Consider the following 13,864-nt stretch of genomic DNA (forward strand, 5'->3'; position numbering starts at 1 on the left):
CCACGCTTTGATACACCCAATATAGACCACATCATGGGTGTATATTCTGTATAGGGGTGTAAACGAGTCAAATCGAGTCGAGTATATTCTGAATATACAACATTATGGGTATATTCTGAGTTTCGAACTAATCAAACCGAGTCTCGTTCGAACTTGAGTTTGAACTCGTCGAGTTCAAAATGCCTAGTTTGAGTTTTAAAAAATTTTTTAAATTAATTATTTATTTTAAAATGAATAAAATAATAATTTTTCTTAACAAATAATAAAATATTAGAGATATATATATGTAATTTTACTATTAAAATAAAAAAAATATATACGTAATCAAATTTGAACCAATTCACGAGATAATGACATTAGTATTTTCGAACTCGAGTGTGACTTGATCAACTTGAATTTGACTCGAGCTATCGAACTCGAGCGGTTCGATTCGTTCGCGATCCTAATTCTAAATACAGAAGTTCCTTTCCCACACAAAATACATATGATGATTAATGTCTTTGACAACATTGCCTGATATGGTCCTAAAACCAATCTTGACAGTTTCTGCAGTAAATATGTTCTCATCTCGAGATCTACGTCACTATTTATACAGTTATCTGTATGCACATTTATACCAAGGCATTTCCCAAGTTTCAGCTACAAGGTTTCAACCTAGGTCCATTGAGGCCTTGTTCAGTTACGGGGTTTCTTAGTGGATCGTCTAGATTAGTCTTTGACTCAATTTAGCGACGACTCCTGAGTGTTTCTAATTTAACTGCGTGTGTGTGTTGATTTCGGTTCGGGAAGAAAAAATTTCCCAAGTTTCAGTCCACAGCTACAGTTATGCTATAGATATGAAGTATCATAAATTGTTAGATGACCCTTTTAGAAGGTGAATGAGATATTACTGCACAATTTTCATTTATTTAGTGCAAGAAAATGAAGCATTTCAATTACAAAAAAAAAAAAAGAAATAATTTTGGTTAAATTTTGATACATTAAAAGTTAGTATAATAACAATAATTGGGTCTGTTTGATTATCAAGATTTGCAAATATATATATATATATATTATAAATATAATTTTGAACCGCTTTTTTTACCTTATATAAATTACATTACAAGTAATGCTACAATATTATTTTAGATACTTTTTAGCTTATGGAAGGTCTCTACAGTTAAATCCCTATGCATATTTAGCTGCAACAACCTTGACCGACCAACCAACCAGCATAGGCATTTCCAAAGTTTTCACAGTACACTGGTTAGATATGACTATATGACCACCACCACCTCCTCCAGTGGCAGCCAGCCGCCACAACCATCGGCTGAACCCCAGCTGATCGCGAAGCTCCCAGATGACGTGTACATCGACTGCCTAGCAAAAGTCCCCAGCTCCCATTACCGTGATCTCTCTCTTGTCTCAAAAACATGGCACTCCGCCATAACCTCCTCTGCACTCTTGACCGCCCGGTCCCGCCTCCGTACCACCCAAACCTTTCTTTACCTTAACCTCCGCATCGACAACTCCTTCGACTGGTACACTCTCGTCCCTAATTGCCAAAACCCACAAAAACCCATTTTTCCCCTTCCCCGCAACCGGGTCCAGCCCGTAGGGCCCGCGTTGGCTGTCCTAGGCCCGAAAATATACGTAATTGGGGGGGCTTTTGATGGAATTCCGTCAAATTCGATGTGGGTTTATGATTGTAGGTTCAATAGGTGGGAGGAAGGCCCTAGAATGAAGGTGGGCCGGGAGTTCGCCGGAGCCGGGGTTGTTGATGGGAAGATTTATGTTCTAGGTGGTTGTGTTGTGGATGGTACGGCTCAGTCTATGGACTGGGCCGAGGTTTTTGACCCGGTTACCGGGTTGTGGACCACGGTGCCGAGCCCTGTTGAGGTGAGGTTGAAGCGGATGCACGCGAGCGTGGTGATGGAGGGGAGAGTTTATGCAATGGCGGATAGAAGTGGGGCGATATATGTTGTTGGGGTGCTGGGGAAGTGCAGAGACGTGTTAATAATTTGTCGGCGGCAGCCTGCGGTGGTTCAGGGAGTGTTGTATTGTTGTAATATTTTTGGGAAGATTGCAGGGTATGATGTGGAGAAAGGTGTTTGGAAGGAGTTGAAGGGTGTAGGGAAAGGGTTGCCTACGTTCGTCTATGGCGTAACGATGGTGAATTTCGATGGGAGGTTGTGTGTTGTTTGGGAGAAAAAGGGAAATGGGAAGGAGGTGGAGATAAAGTGCGCGGATATTGAAGTTTGGAAGGATGGGGATGGAATGTTGGCTGGAAGGATTTTGTGGTCTGGTGTGATTCTCAAAGTTCCTAATGGAGCTGAGATTGTGCATTGTATGGCAGCTGAGTTCTGATCGTGATGTTTGGTGCAGGGCATGGCAATTGTTCTTTGGTGGACATGTTGTTTATAATATTCAGGTTCTTTCATCTTTGAAGCATGCTAGTCATTTAGTTATCTGACTCATTTGTTTGAATGCTTTGCTTTTTATGGGTTTAACCTCATATCATGCATGTAAACTTCCCTTCCTCGTTCTAATTGAATAGTCATTTAATATAGTTATATAAAACTGGTTCGTTACAAAGAGTGTGAACTTTTACTTCATTCTTTGTGAGGAAAGGGGAAAATAGAGCGCAAATTGGGGGAATGGCCATTGAGGAGGGAACATCCCTGAACCTCTGAAGCACATATAAAAAGGAATAAGCTCGCGTACTACCCTACAAATTTTAGTATTGTTTCACACTGAATAAGCTCTATGGGAAGTCAAATTTTTACTGGAAAACAAAGTTAATTGTAGGCTGACATGAATAAGAATAATGGTATATATATTGCCATTGAAAAGATATTAGCTTGCGAAAATTGCCTCTGCTTAGAGGGCCTCTTTGTTGCCTTTATTTTTGTCCTTTTCCATATTTTCATTTAATTTTTCAGTAATTCAAGTAACTTAGATAGATTTTTTTATTCAAGAATTGGTGTTTCATTCATGGCCTTTGGAACTTAAACACAATGTCATGTGTTGAATTATGTAAATGTGTCTTTGGTAGCACATTTTGGTATAGTGGCTTGCAACCCTTTGATACTCTTCTGCTGTGTAAATGAACTTTATAAATGTATTTACCTTCACCTGTGTCCGCAAAATATTATTGCTGATAAACTGAAGTTTCATTATATATTATCAGGCAGAAAAAAACACTTAGCGAAAGAGGGGGGGAAAAGTTTGGAGGTTAAGTGTTGTACTGTGTATACTTATTAGTAGTGAAGGTGTTTTGGACTTGTGCTTATGAATGCCGGATCCAAGTAGTCAAAAGTACTACTGAAATTATTGAATAGATTTTTGGAATTTTATTACTAAGGTGAAGCCTAAACTATAGCACTAATTTACGGGCTGCTTTGTTCGTGATCCAGAGTAACATTTGGTTTTGGAATAGTAAACTAGGCTATCGCAATGATTGTAATTCAACCTTTTGATGTGCTTGGCTGGTTCTATACATTTTAATTAACTTTTTTCTCCCTTATTTCTAGTTAATTTTTCATCTTCTTAGTCCTTTTCTGACTTAATTTTTTCCCCCTTATTTGATATTAATTGGTCATCTTGCCTAGAATATGCTTTCATATAATTATGGAGCAAACAATCTATGGAATAAAGCCAGCAGCTGAACATGTCCTATACTGTAATGAGGGTTACCCAACAGACTGACTGCCTCCACTTTCATAAGAGTTCAAAAACATTTGATTTTCATATGCCAAGCGATGTCATTCTTCCAATCCCAGAAGACCCAAACTAGTGTTTCATGTCTTTTGTTCTTTTGCCTAACTATGAAGTCCGCTGGCATAAATTGTTCTTTTAGCTTCCTCCTCCTTGTTTATACATTTTAATCGTTCATTACTGCTTCTTGAGCTTCTTGCTGGAAAATTTTCTCCTTTTTTCTTATCCTATTTGCCTTTGAATTTTTCCTGGATGGACCAATGATGTAATAAGAAATAAACTGCGTTATCTATCTGCAATTTCCCAAATGGAATTGAAGATTAATTTGTCTTCCTGAGGTCCTGTATGATAATTATCAGTCTATTCATTTTTTTTTAATTTCTTTTTCGATATTGAAGCATGTACTGGTGGTTTAATTTGTTTTAAGATCTGAGGATGAGCATCAGTGATGATATATGACAATTGTTATCCTTGCACTTTGATTACCGGTGAAGAAAACTATGGGGATTGACTCTGAGATGCTGTTCTCCTCGTTTCCCACCTCTCTGTTGAGTTATGTCCTTTTTTTTTGATGCTGTAATCTGGAGGTTCTGAGATTCAGGCGAATGGTATACTCACAGTTGTTTTACCCATGTATTCAAAATGGATTAGTGCCAAATTCAACACGGGCATTTTGGATTTGTTTGTTTTTTAAGATATTTTCTCAATTGACAAAATGGCCTTATAATGTGATACTCCACTACTTTGATGTCTCCATGATGATTGCGCTGCCTCTGCTTGATTTTTTTTAGATTTATATTGATTCAATATTTTTTGAGCATTGCTGTGGCTTAGTCTTCATTGTCCATTCTGGATCAGTGATGTGAATGTTTTTACTGCGTTATCTATCTGAAATCCAGTTGAGGATAGACTTGCTTCCTGAGATCCAGTCCATTTTTATATTTAGCATCATTAATTACCGCTCATGGATTATATTGCAAATGCGAGGTACTACCCTCCTTGCTTTTTGTTTGTCCCGGGTTTTCTTAACAATCTGGTCCCAGAAGTGAGCATTTGAATTTATCATAAAAGTTCAATTTATACGATCGCTTTTGCTTGCTATATGATGACTTTATAGTATGGAATTGCATGTGTAGTCAGCTACCTTGCACATTTTCCTTCACTCTGTTTCAACTCTTAGAATTTTGGTCCTCTTTTATTTTTGAGTCATTCTGTCATGTTGTTACTTGTCCCTGGTGTGCAAAATTTATTCTTGAAGGTGATAATATTGTATATGTTTTTGCAGCTACTTTTTTTAATTTGCAGACATCTATTGAGGGATAAGTGTTAGATGAGAACATATACTCCATTTGAGTTAATTTCTTGGAGCTTTCGTTCATTTTCTAGTCATTTTCTCCAGTGGCCATCTGTCATTGGCATTCACAATTCCCTTTAAGGGAATGAGAAATTCCTGTTTACTTGTGAGGTCATTCATTTCAAAAGGCTGACAATCATTCAAGTGCCAGGCTTCCTTTATGGAACTTTGTTTCCAAAGCTGGTCGCCTCACATCTGTTCTTCTTCCCCTTCATGTAATTTCAAATTTCTTGCTTCTATAGCTAAAATGAATTTTCATCCATTCACTTCCATTACTTATGGTCTGAAAAGGAGGGCTGCCTGAGCACGTGGGGCTTTATTGTTGATCTTCTTGTATGAGAGATGCATTATGATTTTTAGCTTCCTATTTCATTAATCCTGAGTACTGTCACTGATGACAAAAAACCATGTGGTGTTTTTCACAGGATTCTCACTGCAATCAATTTTTCGAACTATTCCGGTTGAGAAGTAGGTGATAAATTGCTCCTTAGCAGAATGATGCTACTGCAGTTTCGTCTAGCTCAGATTGTGTGACTAAGCTACATTGGGTTAGCTATCCAGCTGCTTCAGATTCTCCAAAATGCCGAGGTGTATTGCGTAGTCCAAGTCGCCACCACCTGTGGTCCATTGGTTGATAATTTGCTGGCCAAGTTTGCTATAGTCAATCTGGAAATTATCTGTATTTCTATTCAGCCTTATTCTCAACAATATCGACTTTCTCCAATATGTGTGTATAATAGGGTTTACCTGCAGCTGGCAATGTAAGTTCGACCGGTCCTGCTGCTTCTTGTTGTATGTACCTTTCTTTTCCCTTTTGATTCTATAGTAATTTACTGTGCTCACACAGACCAGTGGATGTCAGATAAGTTCATGTGTTTATTCGTGCATTGTGCTATAAATTCTACTCCCTCAGTTATTGGTTTCAGAATTGTTAAATCCTTCCTTTCATCTCGAAATCTCGTGCTCTCATACACCTGTATATCTCTTAGGGTTTAAATCCGTATGTCTATTGTCATTCTTCTGCAAATACACCTGCATATTCACCGATTTTGGTACATTTCATCTGTAAATCCTGAGTGAATATGAGGTATATGTAGGATTAACTTCCACGAAAGGTTGTTTCTACAGCAATTCTACGAGTACAGGGATCCTTTTGCTATGGAGAAAAATGTCGTGCTCGCCCTTGAAGGGACGAGAACATAGAAGAATATGAGTGCCCATTGGCACATTGCTCCCTTATCCTAAAAGACTTGGCCACCAAATATGAGGACCTGCTCTGTGGCTCCAAAGAGTTGTGGAATCTTTTAACTCTTTGGCACAACTGCATCCATATGCCAATAATAATCAAGTGATCTTCCAAACCTTTATCAATCTGGGTCTCAAGTGCAAGGTCCCAAATGTGATGTGTAGGCATTCATTGTTGAAGATCTTCAAAATTCATAATCCGGCCACGGATTATTGAGAGAGAATCCGTCCACAAATTCATGTTTACGTGCACATTTACGTGCATTGGGCATGAACATTAAAAGTGACGTATATTTGCACTAAAACACAGCAGTTCTGGTCAACAAGCTGAATTGCTGCTTAAATCATTATGTAGTGAACACGTTTACAAAGAATTCTACTGACAATCCTTCCTTGCTGACCAATGTAGTATTTTACAGATAGAAGACAGAGAGAGAGCCTACATTTATACATGAATTACTGATGATAACCGAGCAGTGCCTAATGCAGCCTACTGATGATACAGCACTGCACCCTAAAATGGTCAAAAAGAAGAGTAAGTGAAACTCATGCGACGTTCGCCACTGGAAAACGAAAACAGGCACTTCAATGAACATTGCGACACACGAGAAAAAACTTTGCCTCTTGTCCTCAATAATGACTCTGGTGCCTTCTTATTTCTTCAAGAACTTCTCAATTTGTACAAGTGCCTGAGGATATGTATATCAAGATAGCTACAGTCAGTAATAATGTCAATTCCATGCCCGCCGCCACCACTTGAAACCCAATTTTCAGAAATAGCAATGAGAGAAAATCTCCAGTAGGCAACAACCCATGTTTACGAAGCCAGATGTGAAAGATATACAGGTTTAAGTTGCATGTTGCACGCTCAAGACGGTAACCAAAAACTAAAAAATAATATAACAGAATCTCCCTGGCCACCCTATGGTCATGCTTATCATTCCCTACTCGTAACTGCCCAAAAAAAAATGAAGAGGATAGTTGGCCTCTGATCTCAGGCATAGCGATCACCTCAAACAGATACATCCAAAGACCTAAAGAGCCAAAAATCTCGTCTAATAAAGCATTTCATCAGCACAACACATATTCAAGCATGGCACCTGTATGCACAGATACAGGTATAGAGAGAGATACCTCAATGGCGATTGCAGTAGGAGTGAGATTACAGACATCTTTGCATCCCAACTTAGCTGCAATATCTGCATTATGAAAACAGACAAGGAACTGAATAGAGTGGTTTTCCTTGTTCTTTCTCTTCTTTTCTGCATGTAATTTTTTTTTTATTCCCATTCTAATTTAATTTCAGGGACAGGGGTTGTATCTAAAAATGCATAATTAAAATTGCTTAAAATCATACTCTCAAGGGAAACTCTTGCGCTGGCATTGGCATAGGCTTCTCCCCTATCCTCAAGAAGGGTAGACAAACGCTCGAGAGCCTGCTCAAAAACCACATAGCAATCAAACAAAATATATGCTTCCAATTAATATTGAGAAAATTTAGCAGAATACAAAACCTTGGACTGGTTCAGGTAAATTCTCCAATATAAGTACAGTACACACCTTTGTATAGGCATCTCCTGATTCTCCATGCAGAAGGGGACGTGAATCAGTTCCTACTTTTGCAATTCTCCGTGCCAAGGCTTCTAAAGGTACGTCCAGCCAAACACTAATTCCTTTATGCATGTACTTCCTGAAATCATAAAGCAGCAAAAAGCCATGGTAAATAGATTGCTTAACAGTACCAAGTGAGATAGCAGAGAATATGCATAAATGTCTCTTATGATAATACCAATTAATGGGCCGAACAACTGCACCCCCACCTGTCGATACAACTAGCCGCTGCATTGAGGACAGCTTTCGTATTATTTCAGTCTAAAGAAAAGGAGCAGGATTAATAAGTTTATTTTACAAAGGATTAAGTAAAGCCAACAAAACAGAATTGTATGGATTACATTAATTAAAGTCAGCATTAGTAACTACCAGTAAATTAAAGATGATGTATTGTGCCCCCTGGGGATTGCTTGAAGACAAAGCATTTGCAAACAAACCCAAGAAATTAGATGAATGCCTACAAGCTACAAGGGTTTATATCAAAAGCTGTGTTGGCATCTCACCCAGTTAAAGGAGCACAATTTCTTTATTGATGCCTTGCTCTTTAGCCAAAGTTTATCTCGTACCAACTCTTTGTGTATGGTAGATCAAATTCAGGAATGCAAAATAACAGTTATGTCATAGAACAACATGTGCAAAATTATTATCATCCGAAGCTAGTCAATTTATTGGGAATTTTAATCAACTTAGACTTGATCTTAATAAACTTTGGCATATTCATGTTCACCTTCATCAAGTCTCCCAATGCTTTAATCAGAATGTCTTACCTCCATGCTTTCAGTGCCTGCCTGCTTGATAGCATAATTTTCAATGATAAAATTGGAGTTATGATGCAACCAAACTTGTCAGAGAGAGAGAGAGAGAGAGGGGGGGGGGCGTGGCTAGTGCCAAGAAGTCAAGTTCCTATTTGTTCCTTCAAACTGTGCTGAAATTGGTTTATCAATATAATTTTCCTCCAGCAAGCAACAGATCTTTACTTTTCTGCATATTTTTTTTACATTGGGAGAACCCCAGTTTCCTTGGGGGTTTTACATGGCTCACTGTAGGTAAAATCTCTTATCAAAACCTTTTCCCTCAAAGCACTGGTGTCTAGCTACTTTCCCTTTTTCTCTATAACTTTGGTTTTGGAGGGGATTAAGTTTCAAATAGAATTCTAACACTGAAAGAAGTGTCAAGTCCAGCATGAAGATCCTCTAAAAGCATGTTCAGATGTATTATGTTGATGCATCAGAGCTGTTGCATAAATGGAAAAATAACACTTAAAGTTACATCAGGAACCCAGCATTGCATCATGCATGAATACCAGAGCAAAGTCAACATATAAAACCATGTTTCTTTAACCAATTAGGTAACGGCTGGGGGTTAACCCGAATCGGCTAGCCAAATTATAATTATAATTACCATTAAGGGTATAAAATCTACAAGATGCTCCTTTTCCATGCCTTTTCCCTCTCAATAGAGAAAGTTATTCAGCAAATAATGCACAGACATTTGCTTACATGATTGTGTGCACAAAAAGATAGAGCAAAATGTAAATGGACAAAGAGATAGTTGGGCAAAAAAGCTTAAATGATCCATCTGATAAAGAGAAGAAGTTCAAATCTTACGAATTTGAATCAGGTTTATCATACGAAAAAACTTGAAAGGAAAGACTCAGCACGGTATGTTAAGTGAGCTGTCAAGCTTGTACTCTTTTATATCTGTTGACACACATCTTGTTTCCCTTGCATCACTCTATCAATGAACTGTTGAAGTCTTCTATATGTTTGAGGGCATGCAAATAAAGAAATTACGATGCTTAGTGTCTGACCTCGTTGTCTCTAAAGAAGCACTCGCCATATAACTTAAAGATCTCAGCAACAGTAGTCCCCCCAACAGCCTGCTCTATTAGCGTGTCACTGAAACATTACAAAGAAAATGACACGCTAAGTGTGGAGCAATTAAAGAGAACTCAAACAGTACTTGTCAACATAAAAAAGAAAACATGATGATGCAACTATTCTAATTTTTACTGCCTCGTCTATCATAAGTTTTAAATAATTAGATTTCTCAGGATCTTCAAAATCACCAAACTTCTGTTTGTATTAGCACTAAGAAGTTGAAACTGTCAGATAATGGTCAGAGAGAGAGAGAGAGAGAGGAAATGTTCTTGAGACAAACCAGTCAAAAAATGAATAGCCAAGAGTTTCGGACAAAATCCTGCCAACAGTAGTTTTTCCAGAACCCATCATTCCTGCAGTAGAAATTCCATGTAGTCATTGGCATACTCTTCTATGGTTAAGGAGTAAATGGACTCGAGGGTACTATCATTCCTGCACTCTTCAAAATTATAAGCCTAGCTTAGCTTCATTCTGGTATTATCACTATAACTTCTGCATAGTCTGCCATTCTGTTGGATACTTTTACCTGCTGTTAAAATCAAGCCCATCCTTACTAGAGAACATATAGATGACCTGTACATCCATCATTTCAGTTTTCTTTTACAGTTCTTCACCCAATAATAAAACAGTACAGATGAAAAAAATTTAGTAGCATTAGGTTCGTCATTGCTTTCAACTCAAAAGATAGACAAGTGTGACCAAACAGTGCTTGTAGGTCTGAAAATCACATGCTTCATTGTCATAAGGCAGCAGGATCGTGAATGAGGCAGGCAGCCACCAGTGCCATCTTCCTCAGAAGAACCCACAAATAAGCGGATGAAAAGGAACCACTGGGGTTGGCCCAGTGGCCAGGGCCCTCCCTGCTGCCAGGTCCAGGGTTTCAACCCTGGGCCTCGCAGTTGTGGGCTGTGGAGAGGCAAAAAAAAAAAGAAAGAAAGAAAGGCAGATGACAAGGAATAAATTAAGGCATGCGAAATTTGAAGCTTTCGTAGTGACACATTACACAAATATCATGCACACATTATAAATATCAGCAAAGCTTGAGAAAACACGGTCCAAGTTATTAAATATAGTATAATCAGATCCAGAGCTGATTACTGTTACCCTGATGTGTAAAAGCTTTATCCCAGTCCTTATGGAAGCTTATGACCAAAATGTTTAAAAGCCACTTAAGTATCAGATCTGAGTTTGTTTTCTATCTTTTAGCAGTGTCAGGTTGGTAATCACGATCATCCAATTATAAAGCTTATTCAGGTTTCCACAATACCCAGCAGCTGATTGAATATAGTGTGTTCAGAAGCTTGTATTACTTTGTAAAATGGTCAGACAAGTCTAAGGCATCCAATAGAAGTGCAAGACAGTAGGTAAGTAGCAGTTCCTTTCTTCTTCCTTTGTCCCCTTTCAACACAGATTTTCTGGAATCTTTAGAATTTTATTTGCAGCATAACAAAATATGTTCCAGTAAGAATCTCTGATTAGAAACTTTTCCATTGCTATTTAACAATAACTTTGATAGCAGAAACTAACTATAAGAGACAGAATTGACTAATTTACCAATACTATATCATATAATAATCCCTGGATAAAACTGGGAACCATAAAATACAAAAAAGGAACTGACCAACAAGATATATACAGCGTCCATCTAGATATGGTTCAATGTCTTCTGACTTCTTCTGCAAATAGAATAACAATACAAATAATGAAGTTAAAATTCTTCTAAAATGAGAATTCAGAATATTTGAAGCATCCCATGAGATCATTTAGAAGTATGCAATAGTGAATCATCAGGAGAATGTAACTTCCTAACTAGAGAATAATGTTGTCGAAAAAGGAAAAGTCAAAAAAAAAAAATTTACCTTTAAGATCACAGCTTCATCAGAGGATGTTGGAACACTTCCAGATTCTAGCACCGAAGCTACCACAAAATTTAACAGAACAAATCAATAACTGTAAATCTAGGGTTGCCATTATCCACTTATGCATATTCTCCCTTCTTTTCCAGCATCAGGGAGGTTATAGCATCACAGGGAGCATTAAAGTTTATTAAGGAACTCGAGGCAATGCCAGAGAAAACATATCCTCAAGGTTTAGGCATAAATAATTTTTGAAAGCAAGAACTACCATTGCCCATGATCGAGAAATAAGGGGCAAAGTGAATCTCAATGGTCCGTGTTCTCAAGAAATTTGAATATCAACAGAGGATAAGAGTTCAAGGGTAGCCTCACCATTTCATCATGTGGAAACCAGACCTTGAAAAAGGATGTTGATGGGCGCATAAATTGTCAAATATATGTTAAGGGTCCAAAGGATGACACTGAGCGGCTGAATTTATCTCTCACTCCCTCTTGCTTTACACACTTCCCACCTTGTTTTAAAACATATAAAACCTGGTCCTCTAATGTAGTACCCAACAAATTTAATACATAGTCAAACTATCTGAAATTTACCTAATTTAGTGATATCCAATAGTATATTCAAAAGATTTTTTCTACCATGTTCATCAGAAAACTATGTCTAGGCTAAAAATTCATTAACTTCAGTAATACAAACATCCTGACTTCTTTCAACTGCACAGCACAATATACTACAGAAACAACTTCTGATTAGTATTTGCTTACTAAAATCAACATTACTCTTAAATGGAGCTGCATTTCATCATTATAAAATAAAAAATCAATTAAAGCTACATCAATCCAGACTACCTGAAACATTCTGCGAAGAACATGAAACTTTCAACACCACTGATCTCTGCCCAATTACGCCTTTTCCAAATCCCAGATGACAAGAAGCAAGAGTTTGATGATGCCTCTGATCGTTTCCATTAAATCTTTTCGTATAACGCAATGAACTACTCGGTCTCCTCATAATATTTTCAGAGCTATTCAACGTTGACCATTGCAAACTCTGTACAACTTTTGCCTCCATGGAAATCCCACTTAAGAATCTTTTCTATTTTGGCTTTACACTAGTCCTACCATTCAACAAAATCAAGAAAAATTCATTTGGTTCAAAGCATCTAAACGACCAGATTATGTGCACTATAAAACAAACAGCCCCAATTCAAGCATTTTAGATACAAAACCTGACGTGGGATGTTGCAAGAAAGGAAGAAGAAGAGTCGTTGCTGATGGGATTACCTGAAAATCAAAGAAGAAGAGTAGACCGGGAGTATTAGGTGAGTTTTTGTGCTATTTTCTTGGTGATGGTGGTTGGTGGTGGTTCTTCTTCGCTATGGAGTTACTAAAAAGCTCTGTAGATGAGAATGTGGGGCGCCTCCGGGGTAGGTGTGAGAATGTGAGTGGGAAAATCAAAAATTGAAAGGCAAAAGAAAGATTTTTCAGACTGTTTTATAGGTGGCCGAAAATTTGCACGTGGTTGGGAGAATTTCTTTTTTCAAGTTCATTAACGGAAACAAAGAGAAAATTGTGGTACCTAACTCCAATTTTGTTCGGTTTTCCATGGCAAAATCTTACACCTAAATAACTCTAAAGCCTAGAGCGAAACAAGGAGCATGAACAAAGTTGGTAACTTAGGCAATTGTACCATGTTAGGATAAAAGTTGAGACGAACATTCTATGTCATGTCTTGGAAGATAACTTCGAAGCAGCTATATTAGGATGAAACTTTTGATTTTTCTTCGTAAGAAGTGAATATGTCGCTAATTTTCATGTAATATAATACGATGATTTGATAGAAATATTTTACTTTATATATAACGAGATTGTCTCATTGTAATTACATCAATTGAAATTTTATAATCTGTTTCGTATACGAGTGTACGTGTCACCGTCTTAATTTTATAACACAACTTTGTGATTGTGCTTATTTCATAGCATCCAATATCTAAAAAGACACCATTTACGCAATTATTGTCGGTTTTAAATTTATTGTCATCTCCAGATGGCTTCAAAAGAAACGAATACGTTGTACGCGATAAAAATTTCAAGTCTGCAAAACGACAAGAAAACACACGACAAATATATACTATATAAATTTAGAAAAATATGTGAGTACAATCTCTGGGGTTTTCTCGATCTTGTGGAGAGTTTCCCTCGATTCTTCTCCTCGAACACCA

At 37.6% G+C, this 13,864-nt stretch overlaps 2 protein-coding genes, 2 non-coding genes and 1 pseudogene across 9 annotated transcripts; 4 read left to right on the forward strand and 1 right to left on the reverse strand.

Moving 5' to 3' along the window:
- The first annotated feature begins 1,166 nt into the window (after positions 1-1,166).
- LOC113701220 (F-box/kelch-repeat protein SKIP6-like) lies at positions 1,167-5,978 on the forward strand. Of its 3 annotated transcripts, XM_072058080.1 has the most exons (3): positions 1,188-2,410; positions 4,982-5,265; positions 5,476-5,978. In XM_072058080.1, the coding sequence occupies exon 1, from the start codon at positions 1,261-1,263 to the stop codon at positions 2,344-2,346; it is 1,086 nt and encodes a 361-aa protein (XP_071914181.1). In that variant the 5' UTR covers positions 1,188-1,260; the 3' UTR covers positions 2,347-2,410; positions 4,982-5,265; positions 5,476-5,978. The 3 variants fall into 3 exon arrangements, with proteins under 3 accessions (XP_027077561.2, XP_071914181.1, XP_071914182.1); XM_027221760.2 differs by lacking the exon at positions 4,982-5,265 and having other exon boundaries at positions 1,167-2,410; XM_072058081.1 differs by lacking the exon at positions 5,476-5,978 and having other exon boundaries at positions 4,124-5,002.
- LOC113702539 (small nucleolar RNA snoR27) lies at positions 3,949-4,041 on the forward strand. Its single transcript, XR_003451183.2, has one exon. It is a non-coding gene; the product is annotated as a small nucleolar RNA snoR27 (small nucleolar RNA).
- Positions 4,133-4,220, forward strand: LOC113702532 (small nucleolar RNA snoR26). Its single transcript, XR_003451176.2, has one exon. It is a non-coding gene; the product is annotated as a small nucleolar RNA snoR26 (small nucleolar RNA).
- LOC113702545 (small nucleolar RNA snoR27) lies at positions 4,545-4,626 on the forward strand (annotated as a pseudogene).
- A 630-nt stretch (positions 5,979-6,608) lies between the features above and the next one.
- On the reverse strand, positions 6,609-13,367 carry LOC113701223 (shikimate kinase, chloroplastic-like). Of its 4 annotated transcripts, XM_072058083.1 has the most exons (12): positions 12,927-13,367; positions 12,492-12,760; positions 11,646-11,704; positions 11,408-11,462; positions 10,067-10,139; positions 9,717-9,804; positions 8,085-8,167; positions 7,856-7,985; positions 7,653-7,731; positions 7,430-7,494; positions 6,917-6,984; positions 6,609-6,809 (listed from the first exon to the last, which is right to left on the reverse strand). In XM_072058083.1, the coding sequence occupies exons 2-11, from the start codon at positions 12,712-12,714 to the stop codon at positions 6,949-6,951; spliced, it is 891 nt and encodes a 296-aa protein (XP_071914184.1). In that variant the 5' UTR covers positions 12,715-12,760; positions 12,927-13,367; the 3' UTR covers positions 6,609-6,809; positions 6,917-6,948. The 4 variants fall into 4 exon arrangements, with proteins under 4 accessions (XP_071914184.1, XP_071914183.1, XP_027077572.2 ...); XM_072058082.1 differs by having other exon boundaries at positions 6,609-6,984; positions 12,492-12,754; positions 12,927-13,366; XM_027221771.2 differs by having other exon boundaries at positions 6,609-6,984; positions 12,872-13,366.
- Positions 13,368-13,864: the final 497 nt, after the last annotated feature.

The sequence above is a fragment of the Coffea arabica genome, chromosome 7c (assembly GCF_036785885.1).
Source record: "Coffea arabica cultivar ET-39 chromosome 7c, Coffea Arabica ET-39 HiFi, whole genome shotgun sequence".
Lineage (NCBI taxonomy): Eukaryota > Viridiplantae > Streptophyta > Magnoliopsida > Gentianales > Rubiaceae > Coffea > Coffea arabica.

Excerpts from the sequence above, each read along its gene's own strand:
- LOC113701220 (XM_027221760.2), top strand. The coding sequence starts at position 1,261 with ATGACCACCACCACCTCCTCCAGTGGCAGCCAGCCGCCACAACCATCG.
- LOC113701223 (XM_072058083.1), bottom strand. The coding sequence starts at position 12,714 with ATGGAGGCAAAAGTTGTACAGAGTTTGCAATGGTCAACGTTGAATAGC. Across the intron at positions 10,140-11,407 it reads ACGCTGTATATATCTTGTTG|GAATGATGGGTTCTGGAAAA; the intron begins GTCAGTTCCTTT and ends TTTCTACTGCAG. Across the intron at positions 9,805-10,066 it reads GGCTATTCATTTTTTGACTG|TGACACGCTAATAGAGCAGG; the intron begins GTTTGTCTCAAG and ends GTAATGTTTCAG.